Source organism: Felis catus, chromosome E1, assembly GCF_018350175.1.
Source record: "Felis catus isolate Fca126 chromosome E1, F.catus_Fca126_mat1.0, whole genome shotgun sequence".
Taxonomy (NCBI): Eukaryota; Metazoa; Chordata; class Mammalia; order Carnivora; family Felidae; genus Felis; species Felis catus.
This window is the reverse complement of record NC_058381.1, coordinates 15,910,488-15,938,440: the sequence shown is the minus strand read 5'-3', so window position 1 is coordinate 15,938,440 and position 27,953 is coordinate 15,910,488. Positions and strand designations below refer to the sequence as shown.

Sequence of the window (27,953 nt, the reverse complement as noted above, 5' to 3'; positions counted from 1 at the left end):
GTTTTTCTTAACAGTAACAAGGCATAGGGTTTGTTGTTCGGTCATTGATCTTTATTTTGTAACAAAAATCAGCAGGAACAATAATCCAGGGACAAAGCTGCAGGACACTGGCTTCATCCTTTAGTGACCTCGTTTTCTTAGCACTTTTCCAAGGTGTTGACAGAACAAATGCCAACAGACTCCAGGAGTACTGAGCTGCCTCCCAGATCTAGCCTGCTGGTGTGACAGGCATCATGGCCTCTGTGAAGCTGGAGGACGAGCCTTTGTGGGTTCAGCCCTGTATGAAGGCTGTGGGCTCTTCTACCTTCTAAAAGCTGACGGGGCATTGAGGGTCTCAAGCACAATCTGTGGGCCACTTGCATCAGACATTTGTGTGTGACCCTGGCCAGGCCCAGACCAAAGTGGGGCACCAGCCTGGGAGAGCACAGCCAACCAGAGATTGTTCCTGCAAAAACCCCTCCCCTTAAACATAAAGCAATCCCACTCTGCCACCACTTGGGGCACGAGTCATGCTTGTTCTCCGGGCTCTCTCGAGAGGAAGTTCGGCTCCGGAGCTGGGGGACATCTCAGGAAGAATTCTCACCCTTGTTACTTTTGAAGATAAGCATAAATTCATGGAAATTCTTATTTTTCCAGTAATCATATAATGGCATCTTGCCCACCTCTTGCCTCCTGAATATGGCCTGATTACCATATTCTGCCTATCTCCTAACAACGCAGGAGGAGCTGGGAACCACCTCAAATCAAGGACTGACTTCCAAGATCCCTCTCAGTGGTAACTCCTGTCCCTGCTCACGTGTTCCGCCCTGACCCGCAGTTGTCTTTTCCCTTCAAAAAGCAGGATGCTTGCAGCCATAGCCGAGTTTAGGCTGTCCACACCAGGCACAACGGGAATCAGCAGCCTCTTGCCCCCAGTGCTCTCGGCCAACTGCAGGGACTCCAGGCTCACACCATGGGTCTCCCCGCCTATTACCACAGCTGCTGGTGCCTCTGTCCAGTCCAAGTCATAACTCTGGACCTCAACTTCAGGGAGCCAGGCTTTACTGGCTCCCGGTTCTAGATCCTCCTCCTCCTCCTCATACTTGTGTAACTTCGAGAGTTGTTGGTCACATACCCAGCCGTAATCACTGGCTTTATTAGACATGTGCGCCTGGGCATAAAGGCCACAGTTGTCAGCCACGTAGACCCGGGTGTCGGTGGGCAGGTAGTTGGGCAACGTTTCCCAGTCCAGATTATTGATGATGGGCACCTGGAAATGCGCACCCATCGCTGCCCGTAGCACTTTGGGTTCCCAGGCATCCACACAGCCTAGAAAATAGAGACAGGATCCAATTAAGATTATAAACCATCCCAGACAGGGGATCTTTGCAGTAAATCAAATTAATTCTGGATGAGGAGAGAAAGCAAAAAATGTCCTGTAGTTTCGGGATGGCTGGGACCTCTGCCTCCCCAGTTATGGCAGCATCCAGCAAAGGGACTATAGGGATGAATTCCTGCTACTGCTAAACAAGACTTTCTTCATCCCTTCAACACTTACCATACACCTGGGCCAGACCTTGTACAGGAGAGGCAAAGAGCATTAATGCCTCCAACCTCCAGGAGCTCATGGTATCATGGGCGATGGTGTTCGGACAACATCTGAACACGTGACTACGATATCAGTAATTGAGGTAAAAGAAGTATTAATAGGGTAACAAAAATCCCATGTACGAAGCAGAGCTATCAGGAAAAATGTCCCAGAGAACATGACAGTGAGCTGGATCTTGAAGGATAGGAGGAAGCTGTCAAAAGAAAGGCTGAGGCAGAGGATGAAATTATAGAAGGGGGAAGAGTGCCACAGTCCAAAAACTGTAAGTAAAGCGATCAGGCCAATAGCGGGCGGGGGTGTAGCGGGAGATGAAAGGGAGGCAGGCAAGGACCAACTTAAAGGAGGGTGGGTATGCCAGGCTGAGGAGTTTGGGACTTTGTCCATTAAACAATATAATGCTATCAAAGGATTTTAAGTAAAGTAGTGACAGAATCTGGTTTATGCTTTAGAAAGACCCATTTGGCTTCAGTGTTAAATCTGCACCAGAGCAGGGAAGACCCTAGAGAGGGGAAATTAAGTGGGAGGCAATTACAGTGATCCATGGAAAGCCAAGGCAACAGCTTTCTCTTTCTCTCTCCCTCTCTCTCTCACACACACACACCCTCACACCCTCTCACACCACAGAAAAAAGGCTAAAAGAACTATTTTTTATATTCAGACCCATGCTAAGCCCAGCCACTTCTGCGTGGTCTTTCTCAGGACCACAAGCTGGGAGAGACAGCAGGACCAGGGCATCACATGTCTGCCACCATCCCCTAACTTGTTAACACAACTCTCTGCATTAGAAATTACTGTAAAAAGTAACCCAACTTCAGAACAGAGTAAGTGGGCAAGCCAAATTTTAAAAGGAAGATAAGACACAGAGAATGTAACACTGCCCACGCCGACTGCCAACCACAGACTTTCCCCATCACTGCAGGGAACTGGAGAGAAGAGTTGGGCTGTGTGTCAAGAGGCTGCAGGCAAAACGGGGAGGACAAAAGAGGGCCGAGACTCATGAGGGGAGCCATCCAGTCTGACCCCTCTCCCTGGTGGGGAGTAAGGAACAAAGTGGGATTTCCCCCCTCATCCTCACATCCTCCATACTGGGCACCACGCCAAGTGCTCCCTACTCCTTCCCCTTGTCCTATACACCAGCCACCACCATGAATGTGGCAAACACACCACTTGGATTATATAGGTACATCTCCAAAACCACACCAGCTCTCAGAGATCTCAACAATGGGGTGGGTAGGCGGGGTACTGATGATGGAACCCCGGTACCTAGCTCTCATGCTGCCATCTCTACATCTGCTCCCATCTATTCCAACAACATGTGACTGGGACGAAGGGGTGAAAGGAGCAACTGAGGCAAGTCTCAGCAGCAGGTGTCATTAGTTTACAGTGAATGACAGCTGGAGTGTTTTCGATGAACTCTCTCCCTCTCACCATCCCTGCAAGTTGTAATAGGTGTTTTAGGTGTGTCCCAGCTGTTAGGCAAGTCTGTTTAGAACCAAGCCTACTCATCCCAATTTCTGAGGACAGGAGAGAGAAATCTCAGAGGCTAACTTGTGTGGGGATGTCTGACCCATCTTAAGGCTAAGGCAAATGCATCCCAATTTCATATTCACACTCCTTTTACAGGATTCAGAATGTCTTCAGTTAGGAAGGCTTCATATGCCCCCCAATTTGGGAACTCAAGATCATTAAATAAAGGACTCGAAGTGTTAAAACTGGCATGTATTTCTTTCCCTGATTTTAAGTTCTTTAATAACCTAGCCGGTGTCAAAATAATCTTAAAAGATAACTGACATTTCCTGAAGTACCTAACGTGTGCCAAGCAGAGTGCTAAGTACTTCATGTGCACCATCTCACTTCTCAGAACAACCCTACCAGGTAGATTCTGTTATGCCCACTTTACAGATGAGGGAAATGACACTCAGAATACTGCTCACAGACAAATGGCTAATAAGAGGCAGACCCAAAATTCAAATCCATGTATGTCTGCCCACAGAGCCAGCTCACTTACAAATGGCCAACCAATCCACTCAGAAACAAGTGCTCTGACCTTTGGTGAGTAATACTTTGCTGCAGCCTGCCCCAGCAGCAGATCTCAGAATCGTCCCCAGGTTCCCAGGGTCACGGAGATTGTCACAAATCAACAATAAGGGCAGCAAATGGCGAAGTTGAGTCTCTGGGTATGTCATCTTAACATGGTCGGGTTTGGCAAAGATCCCTGAGGAAACAAAACAGGCGGTTCACTTGTCTGATTTGAACCTGGGAGATAATTTGGCTTTTCAGATATTTATCAATCTTTCTGTGTTCTTAGTCATGTAAGTACTACATGAATACATTCTGATTGAAAAAAATTGATACAAAAAGTCCTGCCCGTGACACCTCCTCCCCGTAACTGTTTTCAATCTTGGGGGTGTATAGATCCCTTCAGAACCTGTTCCATGCATCTACGTACATATATAAATGTCTACCCATATACAGGTGCTTTTTTTCTTTCACATACAAAATTCATACTCTATGTGTTATCCTGTAAACTGTCAATACATTTGGAGTTACCTGATTTTAACTGTTGCATGTTATTTTGTAACATGAACATACCACCTTTATTTAGTTCTTCCCCAACTGACAATTTGATTATTTTCCACTTTCCCTGTTATAAACAACCCTGCAGTGAACATCCCTGTATACCTCTCTATGCATATGTCCAAACTTTTCTCTATGAAAAACACTTGCAAGTAAAATTAATATATGGTGTGTGCATTTTTTTTTTTTTTTAATATTTAAGTAATCTCCACCCCCCACATGGGGCTCAAACTCATGGCCCGAGATCAAGAGTCACATGTTCCCCCGAGTGAGCCAGCCAGGTGACTCAAGCACTCTTAACAGATACTGCTAAACTGTCCTCCCCAAAGGCTATTCCAATTTATTCACACCAAGAATACAGACCTATACCTAACCCATCAATGAAGGGAAGGGAATGGTTTCCCTATTAGGTATCTGTATGTGGTAAAAAGATCCTGCACCTAAGAGTCACAACAGCAGGGGACCTTAGAAGTCCTTTAACTTCTTTTCTTGTTAATTTTTTTTTTTTTTTTGGAAGAAAGAGACAAGAGTACAAGCAGGGGAGGAGCAGAGAGAGAGAGGGATACACAGAATCGGAAGCAGGCTCCAGGCTTTCAGCACAGAGCCTGACATGGAACTGGAACCCATGAACCACAAGGTCATGACCTGAGCCAAAGTCAGACGCTTAACCGACCGAGCCACCCAGGCACCCCTTGAAGTCCTTTAACTTCTACCTGGACAGCTGCAGTGACGAGAACACTCTGCTAGAGGCCCTACTTACATTACTGGATTCAGAGATGTGCCAGAAGCCTGACAGTCTTATCTCCTTCTCCCTTTACTCCACCTCTCAAATATGAAATAAAAGGGTAAGCTAAATAACATATATTTTTAAAAGACACAAAACGGTGAAAGGCAGTCATGACGACGAGGAGGGCTACAGAAGTCCAGGATGGGCTAGCCGCTATCAACACATGTGCCCCAAGTGGCCAGCAGGATAAAAATGAATGATACTTGTACTGTAGCATAGAGAAGGGAATTAGAAGTATAGCTAACAAGAGCACGGATACTTAGGGTGGAGGACTTTAGCAGTCCAAATCCCCACTCTAGGGGAGAGTTCTGTGTGTAGGGTCACAGGTCCCTAGGACTTGATGGGTTACAGAATAAGAGACAGTCCCCAAATTTCCTCTCCCAACTAACAGCTGCACTTTACCCACTACAGGAAAACACATGCACAACTGGTATGACAGACCCTGGCCTAAACATTAGAATCTTGGAAGATAACTTCTCCTACCCCAGCTGTCCCTTACTATCCAAGAGAAACCTCTACATTTACTGCCATTCAATTCTCAGATCAAAAATATAATTCCAATGTCAAAAAGATATATTTAGGGGCGCCTGGGTGGCGCAGTCGGTTAAGCGTCCGACTTCAGCCAGGTCACGATCTCGCGGTCCGTGAGTTCGAGCCCCGCGTCAGGGTCTGGGCTGATGGCTCAGAGCCTGGAGCCTGTTTCCGATTCTGTGTCTCCCTCTCTCTCTGCCCCTCCCCCGTTCATGCTCTGTCTCTCTCTGTCCCAAAAATAAAATAAAGAACGTTGAAAATAAATTAAAAAAAAAAAAAAAAGATATATTTAGACTTCCCATATTCAGAAAAAAGGCTTTCTTTTTCCTTTTTTTTTTTTTTTTAATTTTTAGAAAAAAGACTTTCTAAGTGCTAACAGACACCACCATCTATTAGAATCTTAAGTTAGAGGAGCCTGGGTGGTTCAGTCAGTTAAAGTGTCCAACTCCATCCAGCTCAGGTCACAATCTCACAGTTCGTGGGTTTGAGCCCCATATCAGGATCTGTGCTGACAGCTCAGAGCCTGGACTCTGCTTTGGATTCTGTGTCTCCCTTTCCCTTTGCCCCTCCCCTAGTCTCTCTCTCTCTAGAGAATAAACAAACATTAAAAAAAAAAAAAAAAAAAAAAAACTTGAAAAAAAGAATCTTAAGTCAGAGTCAACCAAAGGAAGACACAGTTTCCTGTTCAATGGGCTAAACAGGGTAACAGCTTGCAGCTTACTGCTTACACCTGCTTCTAGAATAAGGGGGTCAACAACAGAAAGGTTATCACCACACTGGCAGTGGTCTTGTGCAAATAGAGGCCTAAATCTTTTAGTAAACATTTTCTTAAATTTTAGTTGGACATTATTGGTTGAAGAAGTGACCTAAAAATATGTAACATTCAAGGAGAATATATAATATTCAAGAATTATAATTCAAACGATGACCAAAAAAACTGGCTTCAGCTTCCACTGAAAATACTACAAGATGCACAGATTTGAGAACTGTGTTTTTCTGGGTGTCTCAAGAAAAGGTTAGGCAATAACATTTTGAATTTAAGTAAAATTTGCTGCCTTAAGATAATTATGAACAAATGATCCTAGGTCTCTACTTCTGGTGACATGCTGTAACCACTGACCCATTATTCCTTGTGGTGTTACTAGGTCGGACCAATCCTTGATATCTTCAAATTTCACCTTAATGAGGCTGACACCTTTCAGCTTATCAATGGGCAGCTCCTTTAGGTATTCCAGACGGCTAAAGAAGAAAATTTTCGGTACAGCACCAGCCTTGAGAGCATCTGCAATCAGCCTGCGACCTTCCAGCAGGATCTTCCCGTGCTTTTCCCGAAATGGCCTGGACTTAACAATTGTCATTACACTGCTGTGGGTGGAAACAAAAAGACGGGTTAATTACCAGCATCCTTGTTACCGAGACACACCTAGTTTTAACAAACAGAAAGAACTTCATAGACATTAACAAATGAATTCCAAGGAAAACACTTATTCTGCCCTCCATGCATTATAAAAACCAATGGATTCTGGTGGAAGAAGTCCTCCAAAAGGAGGAAAGAGGTTGGCAGGCGGGAAGAGAAATGGGAAGAGAAACGGGAATACATGACAAGTCACAGGAACAAGTCACCTCAGCCTTCTGTCTCCGGGTAAAGCCTTATCATAGCGAAGCCCCGAATCTTCCCAGGTGCAGGGCTTCTGGGATGGAGGCACCTGAAGCGACGGCTTCCGTCGCGGCTCGTGGGGACCGGTCTCAGCCGCCGCTCTACGGGGCTGCTTCCCAGGACCGGGCTTCCGTTCCACCACCTGTCCGGATGGAGACACCACTCTCACGGGGCTCCGCCGCAGCGCCCGGACCCAGCGCCGCGCGTGGAGCTCCCAAGTTTGGACCACCGGCAGCAGCGGCCGGCTGGCCCAAACTAAACCCCTCAACCGCGCTGCCATCTTCCCTCGCCCCGTGGGTTGCGTCATGGAAGCGCGCCGGCGGCTGCCAGTGACGTCACCGACCCGTCTGCGCAGCTGCCGGCGGGCAGCACTGTACGCCTGATGGGAGTGGCGCCGGTGGGTATGGCTTCTCGTCGAGCTTTGCACTTCGTATTCAAAGTGGGAAACCGCTTCCAGACGACGCATTTCTTTCGCGATGTGCTTGGAATGAAGGTGCAGACAGGGCCTGGAGGGGCTGGCACACGATGGTGGGGACAAATGGGTGTCCGACCTTAGCCTTGGACTCTTTTTAGCCTTGTCGAGTTTTCAGCTTCGGGAAGTGTTGCATGTCATTGGTTGGGTTAGATGACTTTGAAAGGGACCTTTATTAGTCCTCGACTGTGTGCCCACACACGTTTCTTTCCTAGTTCATTTGCAGGTATTGAGCCTCAGCCCTCCTGGGGCTTCCAGCCTGGGGGAAAGACAGTAAACAAAAAGTAATATAATACTTTTCCAGTAAACAACTCAGTCTCTTCCGGTTTGGAGCCTTAAGGTTTAGATTGCCTATTTAGGGCTTTGCTTCTCTCAGGGCTGCTTTGAATAGTCCCTTTTGTGTATTCAAAAGCGCCTGCCCTAAGTCAGAACCCATTCTTTCCAACACCCGGAAGCGCCCTCTCCAGCCCTGAGCAGCTGCCATCTACAGGGATCACCTGGGTGGCAAATGCTGGTGGAAGCTATTGGGGAGTGTAAGCAAGGGCTTTAGAGGTGCAAGAGTGCAATTTAATGCAGAGACAGTGCAGAAGTCGTGGAGTGCAAGGGCGTTACCTGAATTCATCAGTCATTTAAAATACATCCTCCGTGTTTCATGGTCGTGTGTTGAACTTTGGTGACAAAAATGAAAATGACCCTAGTATCTGTCTTCAACTAAAGCTCCTGGCCTAGGTTGGGGGTGGAGTTGAGAATTGGATTTGTACGTAGTACATTGTACATAGTACAGTAATGGAAGTCAAAACTTGGTAAGTGATGGAAAACCACAAAACTCTCCTTTAACATGTTTCCTCATTGATTAAAGGTTGTTATGAAAATTAAATACTGTTATATGTGTAGTATTTGATACATCGTATGTGCTATATAAGTGTTTGCTGCTACTATTACAAAAATACGACAGTAGAGATTTAACTTTGGGCTGGGTCATCAGGAAATAATTCATGGAGACCTTGTGTTTGAGTTGATCTCTAAAGATAGCTAAGATTTCCACAAACCAAGATTAGAGGGAGGAGTATACTAGAAAAGTTGAAGAGCCAATGCAAAGATAAGTTATGTTTGGGAAACACTGCTAGTTTTCTGTGTCTTTAGCTTAGATTACTTAGATGAAGTTGAGATGGGATATCAGGACACTTCTGATAGTATCTTGAATACTAAGAAATTTGGATTTTATGGCACAGTAATTTGGGAGCTGTCTTACATTTTAGAAGGGGGTAATGATGTGATCAGAGCTGTGCATTAGGCACATAATTTTGTGGTGGTATTAAGGAAAAAGATCAATGAAGATGATTTTTAATAGTCTAGGAGAGAACTGATGGGAACTTGAACTGGAGCAGTAGCAGTGGGAATCAAAAAGGAGAGTAGAAACTAAGACATTGAGAGCCTACTGTCTGTGGGGTTCTGTGTCAAATGGTCTAATAAATTATCTATTTTCACAACACATTGGGAGACTCAGACCCTAAGCAACATTCTCAGAGTTACACAACTATTGAGTGACATCCAGAATTCCAAATCAGAATTCTCTAATGCTGAAGGCCAAACTTTGGTTTTTGGGGGATTTTGTTGTTGTTGTTGTTTTAACTACACAGCACTGCTTCCCAGTGTAAGTAGATTTCACAGCTTTGGTTGTCTCACCCTTGGTGTCAAACTGTTCTTCCTTACCTCTACTACTTCTAGTCTGGGCAAGATATAAACTCATTATCTTTGTCTTACAAGTAAAGCTTATATGTTATTATATATAAGTTATAAATGTTTGTGTTTTAACATTTTAAGTTGTGCTAAATATGCTGTATACAGTACTGGTAACACTTGACAATTTATTGTAATTTCCTTACTAGATTCTGCGGCATGAGGAATTTGAAGAGGGCTGCAAAGCTGCCTGTAATGGGTATGACACCTTGTTTCTAATGTTATCTATGTTGTGTTTATTTATATATTTTATTTTTTTTTATTTTTGAGAGAGACAGAGTGCAAGCAGGCGAGGGGCAGAGAGAGAGGGACACACAGAATCCAAAGCTGACTCCAGGCTCTGAGCTGTCAGCACAGAGCCCGATGCAGGGCTTGAACTCACGAACCGTGAGATCATGACTTGAGCCAAAGTCTGACACTTAACTGATTGAGCCACGCAGGTGCCCGACCCCTTGTTTCTTAAAATCTCATTTAGGCTCTAAATACTCCTGGAGAAGAGAAGACAGTTTCTCAAAGTGAGTATAAGGCAGTGGGATAAATTCAGGAGACAATAAATTAAGGTGGCAACTTCAAGAACACAAGTAAGTGTATGTTCTAAATGAAGCAACACTTTATCAAGGGTCTTTTAAGCTCAGTAGCCATAGCAAGCTGGAAAATTCCAAGCCTCACGAGAATTGCATGTTTGTTGATGGATATATATGAAAATAAAGATCAGGTTGAAGAAGCATCTTTATAGGAGTCTGTCCTCTACTTTAAAGAAAGGTAAACAAATCTTTCCCTCGAATAAGTGCCAGACAGATGGTCTTTGGAGCCTCTGTGGTGGGACCCACACACACTGTCCATTGCTGCTTTTAGCACCAGCTGACAGGTCATCTCATCTTTATGGGTACTTAGAGGACCAGAGGTGACTGCCCACTGCTCTGTCCCAAGAAGTCCTTAGGGGAGGCCTGAGGCAGATTTTGTCTGTGTCACTGGGTTCACTTACTTTCATTTTTCTAGGCCTTATGATGGGAAATGGAGTAAGACAATGGTGGGATTTGGACCTGAGGATGATCATTTTGTCGCAGAACTGACTTACAATTATGGCATCGGACACTACAAGCTTGGCAATGACTTCATGGTAAATGTCATTTCATTCTAGTAGATTTTTGGCTGTGCCTTTTATTGAGATCCCTGATACGATGTTAGGTATGATGACTGCTGAATTGACGGCCTTTGGGTGCAGGTTAGTGATTAGTTTTATGGGGTTTTGTTTTGTTTTGTTTTTTTTGAGAGTGAGCGTGCAAACAGGGGAGGGGCAGGGAGTGGGGAGAAAGAATCCCAAGAATCCCTAACAGCACAGAACCTGACGTGGGGCTTGATCCCACAAAAGGTGAGACCGTGACCTGAGCCAAACAAAATCAAGAGTTGGTTGAGCATCCAACTCTTGATTTCAGCTCAGGTCATGATCCCAGGGTTATGGGTTGAAGCCCTGCACTGGGCTCTGTGCTGACAGCTCAGAGCCTGGAGCCTGCTTCAGATTCTGTGTCTCCCTCTCTTTACTCCTCCCCCATGTGTTCTCTCTCTCTCTCTCTCTCTTTCTTTCTCTCTCAAAAAATAAACATTAAAAAAAAAAATTAAGCAGCACCTGGGTGGCTCAGTTGGTTGAGTGTCCGACTTTGGCTCAGGTCATGATCTCACCATTTGTGAGTTCGAGCCCTGCATTGGGTTCTGTGCTGACAGCTTGGAGCCTGCAGCCTGCTTTGGATTCTGTGTCTCCCTGTCTGTCTCTGCCCCTCCCCTGCTCATGCTCTGTCTCTCTCTCGTTCAAAAATAAATAAACATTGAAAACAAAAAAGCTAAAAAAAAAAAAAAAAAAGTTAAGACTTAGAAACAGCTTTGACAGAGACAAGACGACTCTGGGGGAATGACTGAACCTTGAGAGGTAGAAGAGCCAGCGTCATGGGTCTGGTCAGGTCCTGATCACCAACCAGAGAATTATCTCTTGCGAACTGTTAAGATTGAGCTGCACTATTAACAACCAGTGCTAGTCAGAGAAAAACATGAGAAGCTTTAAGGAGAAAGAGAAGAAGGCATTGCATGCGCTACATTCTTTCATGCAAGAATTCAAGTTACCGTGCATCTAATAGTTATAGTATCTTCCTCTTACTGAGCAGTTACTCATGGTAGATATAATGTCTCTGGGCCCAAATACACAGCAAGATAGGAGGCACTAGTTTTTACTCTCTGCTAAGCAAACCTGCCTCATGCTAGATGTTTATTTTGGTCATTTGCTCTTGCTACACCTGTTAACTCCTGTTAAAATAATAATGATATCAAAAATAAAATAAAATAAAATAAAATAAAATAAAATAAAATAAAATAAAATAAAATAAAATAAAATAAAATAAATAAAAAATAGTGATATCAAGGTGGAATTTTTAGGAGGATCAAATTATCTATAAAAGTGGTTTGTAAATGAAAAGGACTGTTCAGATGTAACATACTAGTATCTTTGTTTTTCTCTTTCTCACTCTGTATGTCCTTCACTAATTTATTCATTTAATAGATATTTACTGTGACTTACTGTATGCCATGTACCTGGTTAGGTCCTGGGGGTACAGTAGAATGAAGCATGTTCCCTGGCCTAAGGAGCTTCCTGTCTTGTGGGGAAACAAGTAAAGAGACAAAAGAATGCAGTGTGATAAGTGCCAGGATTGGGATGAGGACAGGCAGATGTGGGAACACCTTGGAAGAACTCCCAGCTTATTCCCAGAGAGGTGAGAGTGCAGGGAAATCTCTCCAGAAGTGACAGCCGAGCCGGTGAGTGGGGTCGGGGTGGGAGAGTGAGACTTGTGTCTCAGCATGCGCGCAGGCCTGGAGGTGAGAGGCAGCATGGCAGTCAGGGGACAGTGAGTAGCGCAGTTTGTGTCGAGTGAGGTGCATGAAGACGAAGGGGCAGATGTGAGGCTGGAGAAGTAAGCTGGGACCGCATCACGTGAGGGTGTTCAGACTACATTCTAAAAAGAGTGAAGCCATTTTTAAGCGGCGGGGCTGACACAGTGTGGTGTGCAAGAATCCGCCTGGCTGCAGCACGGAGATCAGGTTGGAAGGGAGCCAAGCTGGAAGTGAGGCAACTGGCTCAAAGGGTGGTATGGGAAGCGACTGGCCACTCCTTACCTAACCTGGTGGTTGTGGGAGGTGGAGAGAAGTGGGTGGACTTGAGAGCTGTTTAGGAGGTAGAGTTAAGAGGATTTGGTGATTGAGTGTATGTGAGAATTTCTTTGTGTTTCTCCTTTTCTTCGCTCTCCAAATTTAAATCAGGGAGAGAAGAAAGAGCAAAACCATTTGGCACCATGAACATTGCACCGGCTCCAGTCAGATGTTGACTGATGGAGCCGCAGGGGCCAGAGAGCATGTAGGTGGAGGAGAGCAGCTCGGCTGTTCCGCCCTGGGTCTTCCTGAGAGACTCCGGCAGGAAAGTATCCCTGAGGAAAGGGACCTTCGGTGCTCCTCAGTTTGTGGAACAAAAAGAAAAACAGGTTACATAGACCTCCCACTTCTGTAAAGAATCCCTGTACATGAAAAAGAGGAGGATGGGGAGCCTGGGTGGCTCAGTCGGTTGGGCGCCTGACTTCGGCTCAGGTCATGATCTCGCGGTCCGTGAGTTTGAGCCCCACGTCAGGCTCTGTGCTGACCGCTCAGAGCCTGGAGCCTGTTTCAGATTCTGTGTCTCCCTCTCTCTCTGCCCCTCCCCCGCTCACGGTCTCTCTCTCTCTCTCTCTCTCTCTCTCTCTCTCTCTCAAAAATAAATAACCATTGCAAAATTAAAAAAAAATAAGAGGATCAACAACTTAATTTTTTGAAAAAAGGACAAAAACTGAATAGACAGCCACAGAAACTACATGAGAAATGTCTCTTAAACATTGAAAAAAAATGTTCAACTGCCAAGCTGCCATTTGTCACCGATTGGCAAAACTCAAAAAGTGTGATAATGCACTGTGTTAGAAAGGGTGTTAAAAAAGCGCCACTCTCACACGTTACTAGTAGGGGTGTACATGGCTACAACCTCACTTGGTCACTATCAAAATAATTAATGCATCTATCCTTTGGCCTTGCAGGTTCACACTTAGGAACTTAGTTTACATGTATGTTAACAAATATGTTTAATGAACTGTGTACTAAATTACACATTGTGGTGTTTATTCATGCCACAGATATGTATTGAGTGCCTTCTATGTGCCAGGCACAGTTCTAGGAACTTTGGATAACCAGTGAATGAAACAGACAAAAATTTATGCCTGGCAGGGGAATAAAGTCATAGCAGAATAAGGGGTGGTGGGGATTATGGGACAAGTGACTGGTTTTAGTTTTAACGAAGGTTTCAAGGGTAGGGATCAATGAGGAGGTGACATCAGGGGAAATTCTCTCAGGAGAGAAGAGTTAGGCATGTGGTATCCTGGGGAAGAGCAATCCAGATAGAGAACGGCCTGTGCAGAAGCCCGCAAACAGCAGCTGGCACATTTGAGAAAATGCACGGAGGCCAGTGTGGCTGGAATAGACAGAGCAAGAGGAAAGTGAGAGGAGATGGGTCCGAAATGACCTGGGCTCAGATTGTTTTGGGCCCTTCAGGCCATTAGAAGCCATCCCTGAGCGACATGAGGAGCTATCAAGGGTTTTAAGCAGGGGAAAAACAACATAAGGTCGCTGTCTTGAGAGTAGGGTGTGTTTCAGAAATTTTACTCTGGCTGCAGAACGGAGGATGGATTGACAAGACTCAGGGAAAGAGAGGCTGGCTTTTTTTTTTTTTTTTTAATGTTTATTTATTTTAAGAGAGCACATGTGCGGGACAGAGAGAGGAAAGAGTGAGAATCCCAAGCAGGCTCCACGTTATCAGTGCAGAGCCTGACGCAGGTCTTGATCTCACAAACTGCAAGATCATGACTTGAGCCGAAATCAAGAATCAGACACGTAACTGACTGAGTCATCCAGGCGCCCCAAGAGAAGTTGTTATGATAATCCAAGTTAGAAGTACAGCTGGTCTGGGGTGCCTGGGTGGCTCAGTTGGTTGAGCCTCCGACTTCGGCTCAGGTCATGATCTCACGGGTTGTGAGTTCGAGCCCCGCCTCGGGCTCTGTGCTGACAGCTCAGAGCCTGGAGCCTGCTTTGAATTCTGTGTCTCCCTCTCTTTCTGCCCCTCCCCCACTCACACTCTGTCTCTTTCTCACAAATAAATAAACATTTTTTTTTAATTAAAAAAAAAAAGTGCAGCTGGTCTTATCAGAAGACAGTGTACATTTTTAGGTATTTTGATTAAATTTAAATGATACCTTGATAATTGGCTTAAATTATTTTGTTTAGAAAGCAAAAATAAAAAACATCTTAAATAGGTAGCTGGCAAACTAAAGTAAGATCAAGATTTCTCTGACTAGATCTTTAAAATTAGAAGAGATTATCTTTGTTAAATAAAAATTTTAAACAAAAAACAAAAATGAAAGATTATCTTTGGTGTTAAATGGATCAAACGTCTCTAGCCTTTGAATTTCTGTCCTGCAATTCACAACATTTGGAATCTTTGGAGGAGAAATATGTCCTAGGCGAAAATTTTGAATGCCAATTAAATCTTCAGCGGCATCATGTAAAGGCAGCGGGGTTTTGCCTCATTCTCTTGTTCTAGAAAAAATCCATGGTTATACAATTGATGGTACTGTTGTTTGTCACAGGGTATCACACTCGCTTCTAACCAGGCCGTCAGCAATGCCAGAAGGCTGGAGTGGCCACTCAGCGAAGTTACGGAAGGTGTTTTTGAAACTGAAGCCCCAGGAGGATATAAGTTCTATTTGCAGAATCGAAGTCCACCTCAGTCAGGTAATTATAGCGGGATTGGTAAAAGCCGTCTGTCTAACGACATCTTTGATGAAAGGAGAGAGGAGCCAGATTTCTTTCTCCCGTGAAGTCTTTCTGTGTTGCGATGACATGTCTTTCCCAAGCCAGCGTTTTGTTCTTTGAGAAATCATATTTTCATATTAGAACTTCAGTGCATAATTCTAGGGAATCTAAACTGGTTTGGGCTCTGTTCTACTGGTAATACCTACTAGGATATTTTCAGCTGTATCAAAATCGATCTCAGACTAGCTGGCACGTGAAGAAAACGTTCTAGCTCACGGAGCGGGTATCCTATAGGTAGGAACAGCTCAGTGTTAGTGGACTCAGCATCTCAGCAATGGCATCAAGAATCCAACTCTTCTCTCCATTGTCTTGCCCACGGGGGTCCACCTGTCCTAGAGCCACTTCCCTCGCGGGGAGAGAGAGAGTGCACACATGCACAGGGGAGAGGCAGAGAGACGGGCCGAGGCGGTGAAAACTGAAGACAAATGTACTGAATTTACCATAGTCAGAACAGCTCTTCAGGGGTCACTTTACAATATAAAAATTTCCAATGATGTTAAATGTTTTAATAGAACTTTTATTCTTTTTGGAAAAAATAGATTTTTTTTCCTACACAGATAAGCAAAGAAGAAAGACGAAAACAGTACCCACATAGGCAGAGATAATCACTGTTAACATTTTAGAGTGTATCTTTCCAATCATTTATCAAAAGGAATGTATATCTATGTTTGTGTGTGTGTACATATATATATGTATGTATGTATGTATGTATATACACGTATATATGTACATATATGTATATGTATGTATATGTGTGTATGTACACGTATATATGTGTGTATGTATATGTATGTATGTATGTATATCTTATGTTCCATTATACATTATATGTATTACATCCAGGAATCAAACAGTGCCTATTGTTGGATGTTTATGTTGTCCTTAGTGTTTCATTGTTACAAGCAACAGTGTAAAGAATGTCTTTGTGCAGAAAGCCCTTCATACATCTACAATTACTTCTTTAATTGGTGATAATAGGATAGCTCTTTCAAAAGCAGTTTACGTTTTTTTAGGCTTTGGGTACATTCTGTCAAATTGCTGCCCAGAAATGAACTAATTTATAATTTACACTCTGCCAGTACTATATGATTATGATTCTCCCCCCTGCCCTATCACAGTTAACACTGCGAACTTTTAAAATTATCTGCCAGTGAGATGGCAAAATGTTGTGTTTTAATTCCAAATTCTTTGATTATTTGTGAGGTTGAATGTTTTTTCATGTGTTCATTGACCATTCCAAGTCCTTCTTTTGTGGGTTACCGCTTTGTGCTTTTTACCTATTTTTTTAGGATGTTCGTCTTTTTCCTACTAATGTTTAAAGGTGATTTAAATATTAAGGACTGGGGCGCCTGAGTGGCTCAGTCAGCCGAGCCTCTGAGTCTTGATTTCAGCTCAGGTCATGATCTGACAGTTCATGGGTTTGAGCCCTGAGTCAGGCTCTGTGCTGACAGTGTGGAACCTGCTTGGGATCCTCTCTTCCTCTCTTTCTGCCCCTTCCTTGCTCGTTCTCTCTCTCTCTCTCTCTCTCCCCCCCTCTTTCTCTCAAGAATAAATAAACTAAAAGAGGAAAAAAGTATTCAGGACTTTTTGTCATATATGTTGCAAAAATGTTTCTCACTTTGTCATTTACTCTTTGATTATCATTTTTTTTTTCTTTTCTTGGAGGGGGGTGGTTGTTGTCTAGGAATTTTCCATTTCATGTGATTAACCTAATACATTTTTTCTTTCCTGGTTTTTCTACCTTTGGTGTCAGGTTAAAAAAAAATCTTTCTACACCCCAAAATTGTAGCAATAATAATAATTGTAATAATAATTGTTTTTAGTATTTTCATGATTTCATTTTTTTTTTTTAACATTTATTCATTTTTGAGAGACAGCACAAGCAGGGAAGGGGCAGAGAGAGAGGGAGACACAGAATCCGAAGCAGGCGCCAGGCTCCGAGCTGTCAGCACAGAGCCCAACGGGGCTCGAACTCACAAACTGTGAGATCATGACCTGAGCCAAAGGCGGATGCTTAACCCACTGAGCCACCCAGGCGCCCCATGATTTCATTCTTTAAACTAAATCCTTTAACCCATTAGGAATGTATTTTGCCATTTCGTTTAAAGGTGTAATTTTTCTAACCAAATGACAAGCCGGCTTTCTTCATGCCATTTTTTGAATAATGTGCACTTTCATACTGACTTATCATCCCTTTCTTATCATAAACTGAACTCATATATACACGAGCCTGATTTAGTCTTCCTGTTCTATTCCACTGTGCTGACCTATCCATTCCTACTGTTTTATTACTCTCCAGATCCTATATTAAAAGTAACTCTAGCAGTGTCTGATCTTCAGAAATCCTTGAACTACTGGTCTAATCTACTGGGAATGAAAATTTATGAAAAAGATGAAGAGAAGCAAAGGGCTTTGCTGGGCTATGCTGATAACCAGGTGAGTGATCTTGGAGAGAAGTAATCTGTTACTTTGAGTTTGGCTTACAAATGAGGATCACATGAAGGTTATTCTCAGAGTTTTTTCACAGTGACTCAATATTTACATAGGTAAGCAGAAAGAAGAAAATAAAAATTGCTGATAACCATCACCCATATATTACCTTTGTTTATTTTTAGGGCTATAACCTTTGCGGAGTCAGAAGTGATCATTGATTTTCATCTTTTTTTTTTCCCCTTAAATAACCTAGCATTTGAACATGATTTAGTCCGTGCACTCTGACTCAGCAGGTCTACTCCCAAGAATTTATTTTACAGACGTACTCACCATACACGTGCACAAAGAAATGTGTACAAAGTTATCTGTTGCAGCACTGTTTGTAATAGCAAAAGATAAGAAATAACCTCAGTGTTCTGTGCATTAGAGGAGTAGTTCAATAATTTATGGTTCATCCATAGAATGGATTACTGTGCAGCTGTCAGAAAGAATGGGGTGAATCCTTACATGCTGACATAGTAACATTGGGTAGAAACAAGGGACAGAATAATGTGTAAATTATGCCACCATTTGTGTGAAAAAAAAAGAAGATCTGTGCATGCCATGTGTCTTCCAGGAAACTGTTGACTAGTTGCCACTGGGGAGAGTAGAAGGGAGCGTTAGTTTTAACTTTATTCCTTTAGTACTGTTCGAATTTTTTTTTTAACCATACATATAACGTGTTCCAAAAAATAAACCTTTCTTATTTCTTTTCAGTGTAAGCTCGAACTACAGGGTATCAAAGGTACAGTTGATCATGCAGCAGCTTTTGGAAGAATTGCCTTTTCTTGCCCCCAAAAAGAGGTAATGTTTGGTCCTAGATCTTTGGTTTAAGCTCTGTGACTAGCTGGTTGAACCTGCTAAGAATGTCACCCCCCCCTCCCCCCCTTCTTTCGGTTCATTCTGATTGTGGCTTTGGTATCAAGTTCAACAGTTGTCTCAAGAGCAACTGAGATAATAAAATCAAACACATGGTGCCCGAGTTCTCTCTGGTTGATCTCATCCTCCCCCAGGGCTGCTGAGGACCACGGCGTGAGTGGTACATGACCCCTTGCTCACTTTGCCTCTTTGTCTTCCTCAAGTTATCAGACTTAGAAGACTTAATGAAAAGGGAGAACCAGAAGATTCTGACTCCCCTAGTGAGTCTGGATACCCCAGGGAAAGCAACAGTGCAAGTGGTCATTCTGGCTGACCCTGTAAGTATTACTCAGGGAAGGGATGGGCTGCACCAGGGGTTTCTGCAAGGTGTCTTTCCGCCAAATTTCTTTTCTCTTTATTGCGGTAGGATGGACATGAAATTTGCTTTGTGGGGGATGAAGCATTTCGAGAACTTTCTGAGATGGATCCAGAAGGAAGCAAATTGTTGGATGATGTGAGTCTCATTTCTGACTTTATATTCCCACAGGCCCACTGGGGATGGTCTTAAGTGTGTGGGGGAAGGGCCAAAGCAACAGGCTCCACAGCTATGTCTTTTGCTGTTGGGGTGACTTTTGAGCCAGGACTATGTGTTTTCATTGCCACCCATATGACTCTTGTTTTGTTTGAAGATTTTATTTTTAAGTAATCTCTACACCCAACATGGGGCTCAAACCCACAACCTTTGAAATCAAGAGTCTCATGCTCTACCGATTGAGCCAGCCAGGCACCCCTAAAATATTTTATGTTTTTATTTAAATTTTTTTTTAACGTTTTTATTTATTTTTGAGACAGAGAGAGACAGAGCATGAACGAGGGAGGGGCAGAGAGAGAGGGAGACACAGAATTGGAAGCAGGCTCCAGGCTCTGAGCCATTAGCCCAGAGCCCGACGCGGGGCTTGAACTCACGGACTGTGAGATCGTGACCTGAGCCGAAGTCGGACGCTTAACCGACTGAGCCACCCAGGTGCCCCAAAATATTTTAAGTTTTTAAAGTAATCTACACCCAATGTAGGGCTTGAACCCACAGCCCCAAGATCAAGAGTCGCACGCTCTACCAACTGAGCCAGCCAGCAACCCCCCCCCCCCCCCCTCGTGACCCTTAACTGGGTGCAGCATTTGTCCCTTCGCATGTGCTCAGGCTGCCTGGGCAACCACTGCTGCTCTGCTGTATGCATCATGACTCCGCTTGCTAAGGGAAATGCCCAGATGCACCCCCTCACTTCTTAGCTCTTTTGGTCCCCTCATCTCCAATCTACACTGCCACTCCTGTCCTTTCCAGTGAATGGTTCTCCTCCACACACAAACAAGCTTTCAAGTCTCCCATCTTTTAAAAATCTTTTACCCCCAAACCCCTTCTCCGTATTTCTTTTAAAAAAATCTGCCCACATACCGTTTCTACTTCTTACCCCTTTCACGCTTCAGCCTGTTGTGCACTGGCTCCTGTGACTCTGTGAAACGCTCATGTAGATGTCACCCATGACCTCCGTCTTGCTTAGTCCCACAGCTACTTTTCTATCTTCCTCAAACTCAGTCTTCAGCAGCATCCAAAGCAGTTGTTGTACTCCAGCCCCTGGCACACACCGGGTGTGTAATGGGAACTCTGCGAGTGCTCTGTTGATGATTAAAGGAATGAATCAATCTGTCCTGGTTCTGTCACTTAATATCTGTGTGACTGACCTTAAGTGATTTGCTTAAATTCTCTGAACTTCAGTGTTGTTTTCCTTTAAGAAATCTCTGTGTCCAATGTGGCTCGAACCCACAACCCCCAAGATCAAGAGTTGCATGCTCAGGCGCCCCTAAACTTCAGTTTTCTTACCTAAAAATTTGAGAAAATCGTATTAGCCACCTCCTAGGATTGTCGTGTGGCTTCTAGAACGTGGCAAACTGCTGACATAATAACAGACATTCAGTTAATGTTAGTGAAAGCAAGAGACAGAAAATGTAGCGTTTATAAATTTTATCATGAAGGAAAGGAGAAGGTCAGGCAGCCTCTCAGGTGGCACATTCGTTAGACTCTTTTCCTTCTTACTTTTTCATATCACTGACCAACTTCATCCTCTTTTGAGCTCACTTCTGCTTTGGTCTTACAGATCCTGCCACCTTCATATTTGACAGCTTCGCAGACAGTCATGGCTTTCTGTCTCATTCCAAAATGATTTACATGTGGTCCCACTTTGGCTCTTTTATTCTCATGTACCATTCTTCTCTGAGTCCTCTGGTTACCTCTGCGCTGAGCTGCAACCATCATTCTCCGACCCTCTTTTTTTTTTTTTTTTTAATTTATTTATTTTGAGAGGCAGCGAGAGCAGGGAAGGGGCAGAGAGAGGATAGAGACTCCTAATCAGGCCCCGCACTGTCAGCGCAGAGCCCAATATGGGGCTGAACCCATGAACCATGAGATCATGACCTGAGCTGAAAACAAGAGTTGAACACTTAACTGACTGAGCCACCCAGGTACCCCCATTCTCTGACTTCTAATTTCTAGTCCCTACTCCTCCCTAAGCTCCAAACAAGTATTTTTTGTTGTTGTTACTGAGGTAAAATATACATGAGATTTTTTTTTTTTTTTTTTTTTTTTTGAGAGAGCTTGAGCAGGATAGAGGGGCAGAGGGAGAGAGAGAATCTGGGCTACCCAGGAGCCCCTGCCTAGAATTTAAATAAACAGAAATTTAGTGTTCAATTTTATAAGTTTTGACAGCTAACTCTTCTCATAAAACTGCTGCTCAAAATATAGAGCACTTTCATCATTGTAGAAAGTTCTCTCGTGCCCATTTCCAGCTAGTTCCCACCAACTACTACAGTAGCCAACTACTGTACTGATTTCTGTCACATTATTTGTGTTTGTCCTTGGACTTAAAAATGGAATCATTCAGTAGATATTCTTTTGTGCCTGGATTCTGTCACCCAACATAACATTTTTGAGATTCCTCCATGTAATTGTACATATCAGAGTTCTTTTTTCTTTACGTTTATTTATTTCTTAGAGAAAGAACATGAACGGGGAGGGGCAGAAAGAGAGAGAGAGAGAATCCAAAGCAGCCCAATTCGGGGCTCAAACTCACAAACTGTGATGAGATCATGACGTGAGCCAAAGTCGGATGCTTAACTCACTGAGCCACCCAGGTGCCCATGTTTTGTTTTGTTTTGTTTTTTTTTTTCAACGTTTATTTATTTTTGGGACAGAGAGAGACAGAGCATGAACAGGGAGGGGCAGAGAGAGAGGGAGACACAGAATCGAAAACAGGCTCCAGGCTCTGAGCCATCAGCCCAGAGCCCGACGCGGGGCTCGAACTCCCGGACCGCGAGATCGTGACCTGGCTGAAGTCGGATGCTTAATCGACTGCGCCACCCAGGCGCCCCGTTTTTTTTTTAATTGCTGAACGGTATTCAATTTTATGAATATGATGATTTGCTTACCCATTCTTCCAATGGTGGATATTTGAGTTATTTCCAGAGTTTTATCTATTTATAAGGAAGACTACTATGAACGTTCTTTTTTTTTTTTTTTTTTTTTTAGTTTCTTTATTTTGAGAGAGAGACAGAGCACGAGTAGGGGAGGGGCAGAGAGAGAGGGAGAGAGGAGGAGAATCCCAAGCTGGCTCCTTGACATTAGCACAGAGGCTAACACGGTGCTTGATCCCACAAACTGTGAAATCATGACCTGAGCTGAAGTCAAGAGCCAGATACTCGACCAGCTGAGCCATCCAGGCGCCCCTACTGTGAACACTCTTGTGTGAATCTTATAGACATGAATCATTTTTCTTGGGTAAATACCTAAGAGAGGAACTGTTCTTACTTTGTAAGAAACTGCCACTGCTGTACAAAGCGGTTGAACCATTTTACGCTCCTACCAGCCATGTACGTATCTGAGAGTTCCGGCTTTTCCACATCCTCATCAGCATTTGTGCTCTTCTGGGTTTTTGTTTTAGCTCTCCTAGAACATGTACAGGGGTTTCTCATTGTGGCTTAATGTGCATTTCCCTGATAACTGTTGATGTTGAACACCTTTGCATTTGCTTATTGCCTATTTGCATATCTTCCTTCGTGAATTTTATGTTCAAATCTTTCATCCATTTCTTTCCTTAGTAGATTTTATTTTTAATACTTGATGATTAAAAATTCCAGAAACACATAGGAGAATACAGCAAATCCCTATGTGATTGTCACCATTCAACTGTGCCATAATCTTTCATCATTCCCTCCACCCCACTTTTTTTTTTCCCCTGGGGAATTTTAAGGCAAATCTTAGATGCTGTATTTCAGTCCTAAATACTTAAGTATTTTATACATTTTAAGATGACTTAAAAGAAGTAAAAATTAAAAAAAGTAAAAATCAAGAAATTTTCTTATATACCTATATTGATATTACACCCAAAAAAATCAATGCTATATCCTTAATGTCAGTGAAGACCCAGTTTTTGTTAAAATTTCCCTGAGCATCCAATGCAGGGCTCCATCCCACAACCCTGGGATCATGACTGAGCCAAAATCAAGAGTCAGATGCTCAACCGACTGAGCCACCCAGGCACCCCTCCCTGTGTATTTTTTAATTATATTTAATATAATTGGACTATATCAATACAGAACAATTTATATGATCCACTGAGTTTCATGACAAACGGATTAGAAGAGACATCTCTGATCTCTTTTACATCTTAGCTATTCTAGTCTATAATCTCTAAATGTGAATGTATTTCCATACTGTGTGTCTGCTCACATGACTTTATTCTCCTGGAATGGCCCTTCTGTCATTTGAGTTTTTGCTTATTTTTCAAGGCCTGCTTAAATCTGTTTTTTTAAAAAAATCTCATTGATTTATTGGAGTTCTGGAAGCAAGTCATTTGTTAAATCTCTACAAATGCAAGTACTATTCCCAGTCTATGGCTTGCTGATTTATTTTAACACAGTCTTATAAGAACAGAAAAAATTTTAGTCTCCAAGTATTTGTTATCTTTCCACATTTTTTCTTGTGGTTGATTGCGAGTTTCATAGTGTTGTGGTCTGAAAATATGCACGGTATGATCTCAATCTTTTTGTACTTGTTGAGGGCTGATTTGTGTCCCAGTATGTGATCTTTTCTGGCGAATGTTCCACGTGCACTTGAGAAGAATGTGTATTCCACAACTTTAGGATGAAATGTTCTAAATGTATCCATTAAGTCCATCCGGTCCAGTGTGTCATTCAAAGCCATTGTTTCCTTGTTGATTTTCTGTTTAGATGATCTGTCCATTGCTGTAAGTGGGGAAGAGCAGAAAACATTTTAAGTCCAGTTTTATCAGCTTTTTTTTATGTTTAGTGCTGTCTCTGTCCAGACTAGTGTTAACAGCCAGCAAAACCTCTTCACCCAGATATCCATGGGCATTTCAAAAAGTAGAACAATTTAGGGGCACCTGGCTGACTCACTTGGAAGAGCATGCAACTCTTTGATCTCAGAGTTGTGAGTTCGAGCCCCACATTGGGTGTAGAGATTACTAAAAAATAAATAAAACTTTTTTTTTTTTTTTTTTTTTTTTTTTTAAGCAGAGCAATTTAGGGGCTCCTAGGTGGCTCAGTTGGTTAAGTGTCTGACTTCAGCTTAGGTCATGATCTCACAGTTCATAAGTTCAAGCCCCGTATCAGGCTCTGTGCTGACCTCTCAGCCCTTGGAGCCTGCTTTGGATTCTGTGTCTCCCTGTCTCTTTGCCACTGCCCTGCTCATGCTCTGTCTCTCTCTCTCAAAAAATAAACATGAAAAATGTTTAAAAAAAGGTGGAGCAATTTAACATTTTTATCTATTAGAAGGAAGACTGTTAGGAACATCCTTGTATAAGTCTCGTAGACATGTTTCATTTCTCTTGGGTAAATACCTAGCAGTGGAACTGCTTTTACTTTCACATTTAATAGGCTTTTTATCTTAGAATTGTTTTGGAATTAAAAAGCAATTTTTGAACATTGTTTCTCCTCACCCCTAAGTTCTGTTAGCTATTTAGTCACCAAGAGGTGTGAGTTCCACTCTGAAATCTCTCGTCTATCCACTTCCCTTTGGAAAGGGCCCTCATTATCACCTATAATAGTGCAAAAGCCTCCTCTCACCTTCCAGCCATCCCTGCTGCCAACACCAGCTTTCTAACACATAAATCCAGTAATTTCAAAAACCGTTTAGTCTTCTCATAGCTCCTGCTGCCTCCAGGATACATTCCAAACTCTGACAGAGTATGGAGCATGTCTGGCCCTTCCCTGCTATCTGATCCGTGCTGCCCCTCTCCCACCCTTCCTCCTGTTCTAGTCCCACTGAGCCGTGTATATTCACCAAGATGTATCTTCTTGCCTCCACCCGAAGGTTTGTTTCCTTCCTTCTTAGTCAGCTCATCCTTCGGAACTCAGAAGCTTTCTTGGATCCTCCACACCAGTGTTTGTTGTTTCCCTCATTTTTTATGGCTCCTAAGTGACACAAACTTCTGCACCTGTGTCGATTTTCTCTTATTTTGCATACCTTGATTTTCAAAAACCTTTTTATGTTCATCAAAAGAAAGTCACATAACGCTAAGATTTTATATAAGTCAGTGCGACGGTGTCTAGTCCCATCTCTGAATCCCACCGCCCAAGACAGCCACTTTCACCTTCACGGTTTCTAAATAAAAAATACATATACTTCTGTTTCTTCATTTTCAGTGGCAGACACCATCTTTGCACTTCCTGCTGAGGTATATGAGTCTTTTTATACCATTTCTCCAACCACTTAGTTGTTTTCTTTTGGTCTCATATCACCTTGTTCGTGCTTCTCTTATAGCAAATGCCCTACGAGACACACACATGCGTGCTCCCTTATGCAAAATAGTTGTCTCCATCTGAGTCCTCCGCTATTCTGTGTGCTCCTCAAAGCCTCAGACTAGGTCTCTGCCACCACACCCGAACCTAGCATAATACCTGGCTCATAATGAAAACTGACATTTTTAAAGGTATTTCTGTACTTGATTTTTGACTGAATAAATTAATGTATATCCTTACCAAATACCCTTTTAGCATATGCATGTTTTTATTACAGAAAGTTGGGGTTTTTTTTAATGTTTTTATCTTTTTGAGAGAGAGAGAGACAGAGAGCGAGCAGGGGAGAGGCAGAGAGAGAGAGAGAGAGAGAGAGGGAGACACAGAATTCGAAGCAGGCTCCAGGCTCTGAGCTGTCAGCACAGAGCCCAATGTGGGGCTCAAACTCACGAACTGTGAGACGATGACCTGAGCCGAAGTTGGACGCTTAACAGATTGAGCACCCAGGTGCCCCTGGACAGGAAGTTTTAAAAGACTTAGGTTCTAAGCCTAGATCACTCTATAAGCCCTTCTCCATGGTCTCAGCCTCATGGAATAATAAAATAAAAATACTCTAGTGGAACCAAAACATATTCACAAGGCTTCCTTTTTAATTAAGAGGCCCCAAACTAACCAAACAGTACCAACATCAGTAGAATGGTATCAGAGGAGTCATTGTAAAAGCAAATCATTCCAGGCTTAATGGCTAAAACATGAAAATATCTTTTCATATCTGGTCTCGTAACACTGAGTCTCATTAGCACTGAAAGTTCTTGAGAGCCTACCCAGACGCGAAGAGTGACAAGCCTTCTGTTCTACCAAGGACCCCGCAGACTAGTGTGCTTGCTCCTTGCTCTCTGATCAGTCAGCTGTCCAGCCACACCCCCTGGCTGCACGCTTTACCCTTCGCTCTGCCATGTGAGAATCTGCAAACAGTTGCTCAAAACTCATCAGCATCCAGTGAAATTAAACGTAATACTCTATACCGAATGAATGCATTCAGTATATTGTAATTGTTAATGACTGTGGACAATGCACTTGCAATGAGAGGTACCAAGTGGACTGTATGTTTCGTTTTATAGACTTAAATATACATTCCAATTCTCTTTCTATAGGCAATGGCGGCAGATAAAAGTGATGAGTGGTTTGCTAAACAAAATAAACCAAAGGCTTCGGGTTAACAGAAGACATCTCATGGAACAAGCATTTGTGATTCCTGTCTAGCACCTGCAAGGCCTGATGTGTCTGTCCATGCCTGATAAACGCTCTCACAACTTGGTTGTTTCCTGTACAGGCAAGGAGGCTGGGGTGGTGAAGATCTGTGTGTTTTAATCTTTGAAAGCTCCAAGACACATTTAGAAATAAAATCTTACTGTTGTCAGTCCCATTAGAGGAGAACTCTTGCTGTAAGCTGCGCTGTCACTGGAATGGCACATTCTATGTGTAACTCCAGTGGATTAGAATTCTTTTCAGCCTGGGCAACTATGTGGGACATGACCTTTGGTTGGAGATGGAGGGAATTTTGATAAGCTTATGGCAGGAATACTTCCAGTACCATGATAGTATGCTCTTCTATCTAATGCCTTCCTCTGGCAGGCCTTGACAGTGAAACATTTTAAAGACATTTTGTTCATTGAATCAAAAGATTTGACTAACACCCACACATTCCTTGCTTTAAAATTTTGAGTATCCAGAGAAAACAGATGGAAGGATCTAATGTGTTGTGCTGCTACATGCCTGGCTTCAGGCCACTTTCTTTATATAATTTTTCTAAATCCTCACAAGAATTTCAATTTCTTAAATATGGATTCGATTTCTTAACTATGGATTAGATTATTTCTTCAGCCTGAAAAATTTTATTTTAACATTTTCTTATAGTTTTCTGTTCGGTTCTGCAGAACAAATTTTAATGACTGGAAACAGAATTATATTGGCCATATTTATTCTTAAATGGTTTTTGAAAGTATACTCCTGAAATCAAGTTTTTATACCAGCCATAAGATTCATTATTTGAAATGGTTGTGGCCGGGTTCTAATTATAGAGCAGAAACTGAGGAGATTGAAAAGGGCTGGCTCAGAGGTTCCCAGTTCCAGAATAACATGTGTGAAATTACCTCAGTTATTCTCCCTTGCTGGCAGGAAATTTTCGGGTTTCAGTTCATCTTATAGGGTGGTCTTACCTTCACTGACAGAAAACAGTCCTTTTCCAGCTCCACAGCACTTTTCACTCAACTTAAATTCCCTGTCTTAGGGAAGCAATCACGAGGTTCCAAGCAAACCAAGTTTAGATGTTCCTTCCCTAAACAATTGGTTCACCTATTTTCACGTACATGGGGAAATTATTGTGTAAATTTTGAACAACCAAACTTCTCTGTGTCTCTTTAGACTAAGATTTGTGAATTCTCAGATTTCCCTTTAGCTTAATGAGTAATTCTTGATGTTTATCTCTGGTAATACTGTTCTTGTACAAAGAAACTATGCTTTTCCCAGTGTATTAGGC

General features: G+C 42.9%; 2 protein-coding genes across 4 annotated transcripts; one reads left to right on the top strand and one right to left on the bottom strand.

Annotated features, from left to right (window-relative positions):
• Positions 1-29: 29 nt before the first annotated feature.
• Positions 30-7,452, bottom strand: MRM3 (mitochondrial rRNA methyltransferase 3). 2 transcript variants are annotated; one of them, XM_003996449.5, is made up of 4 exons: positions 7,107-7,452; positions 6,604-6,848; positions 3,636-3,803; positions 30-1,308 (listed from the first exon to the last, which is right to left on the bottom strand). In XM_003996449.5, the coding sequence occupies exons 1-4, from the start codon at positions 7,445-7,447 to the stop codon at positions 770-772; spliced, it is 1,293 nt and encodes a 430-aa protein (XP_003996498.3). In that variant the 5' UTR covers positions 7,448-7,452; the 3' UTR covers positions 30-769. The 2 variants fall into 2 exon arrangements, with proteins under 2 accessions (XP_003996498.3, XP_019672936.2); XM_019817377.2 differs by lacking the exon at positions 7,107-7,452 and having other exon boundaries at positions 6,662-6,800.
• Positions 7,453-7,478: 26 nt separating this feature from the next.
• GLOD4 (glyoxalase domain containing 4) lies at positions 7,479-26,843 on the top strand. 2 transcript variants are annotated; one of them, XM_003996448.5, is made up of 9 exons: positions 7,479-7,633; positions 9,502-9,551; positions 10,352-10,472; positions 15,055-15,199; positions 17,580-17,716; positions 18,470-18,556; positions 18,835-18,948; positions 19,038-19,124; positions 26,569-26,843. In XM_003996448.5, the coding sequence occupies exons 1-9, from the start codon at positions 7,523-7,525 to the stop codon at positions 26,632-26,634; spliced, it is 918 nt and encodes a 305-aa protein (XP_003996497.1). In that variant the 5' UTR covers positions 7,479-7,522; the 3' UTR covers positions 26,635-26,843. The 2 variants fall into 2 exon arrangements, with proteins under 2 accessions (XP_003996497.1, XP_044901274.1); XM_045045339.1 differs by having other exon boundaries at positions 7,516-7,537.
• The last annotated feature ends 1,110 nt before the right edge of the window (positions 26,844-27,953 follow it).

Coding starts and splice junctions, on each gene's coding strand:
- MRM3 (XM_003996449.5), bottom strand. CDS start 7,447: ATGACGCAACCCACGGGGCGAGGGAAGATGGCAGCGCGGTTGAGGGGT. Junction 6,849..7,106: donor CCCGGAGACAGAAGGCTGAG/GTGACTTGTTCC, acceptor TTCCACCCACAG/CAGTGTAATGACAATTGTTA. Junction 3,804..6,603: donor AACACCACAAGGAATAATGG/GTCAGTGGTTAC, acceptor TTGTTTCCTCAG/GGATCTTTGCCAAACCCGAC.
- GLOD4 (XM_003996448.5), top strand. CDS start 7,523: ATGGGAGTGGCGCCGGTGGGTATGGCTTCTCGTCGAGCTTTGCACTTC. Junction 10,473..15,054: donor AGCTTGGCAATGACTTCATG/GTAAATGTCATT, acceptor TGTTTGTCACAG/GGTATCACACTCGCTTCTAA. Junction 19,125..26,568: donor GAAGCAAATTGTTGGATGAT/GTGAGTCTCATT, acceptor CTCTTTCTATAG/GCAATGGCGGCAGATAAAAG.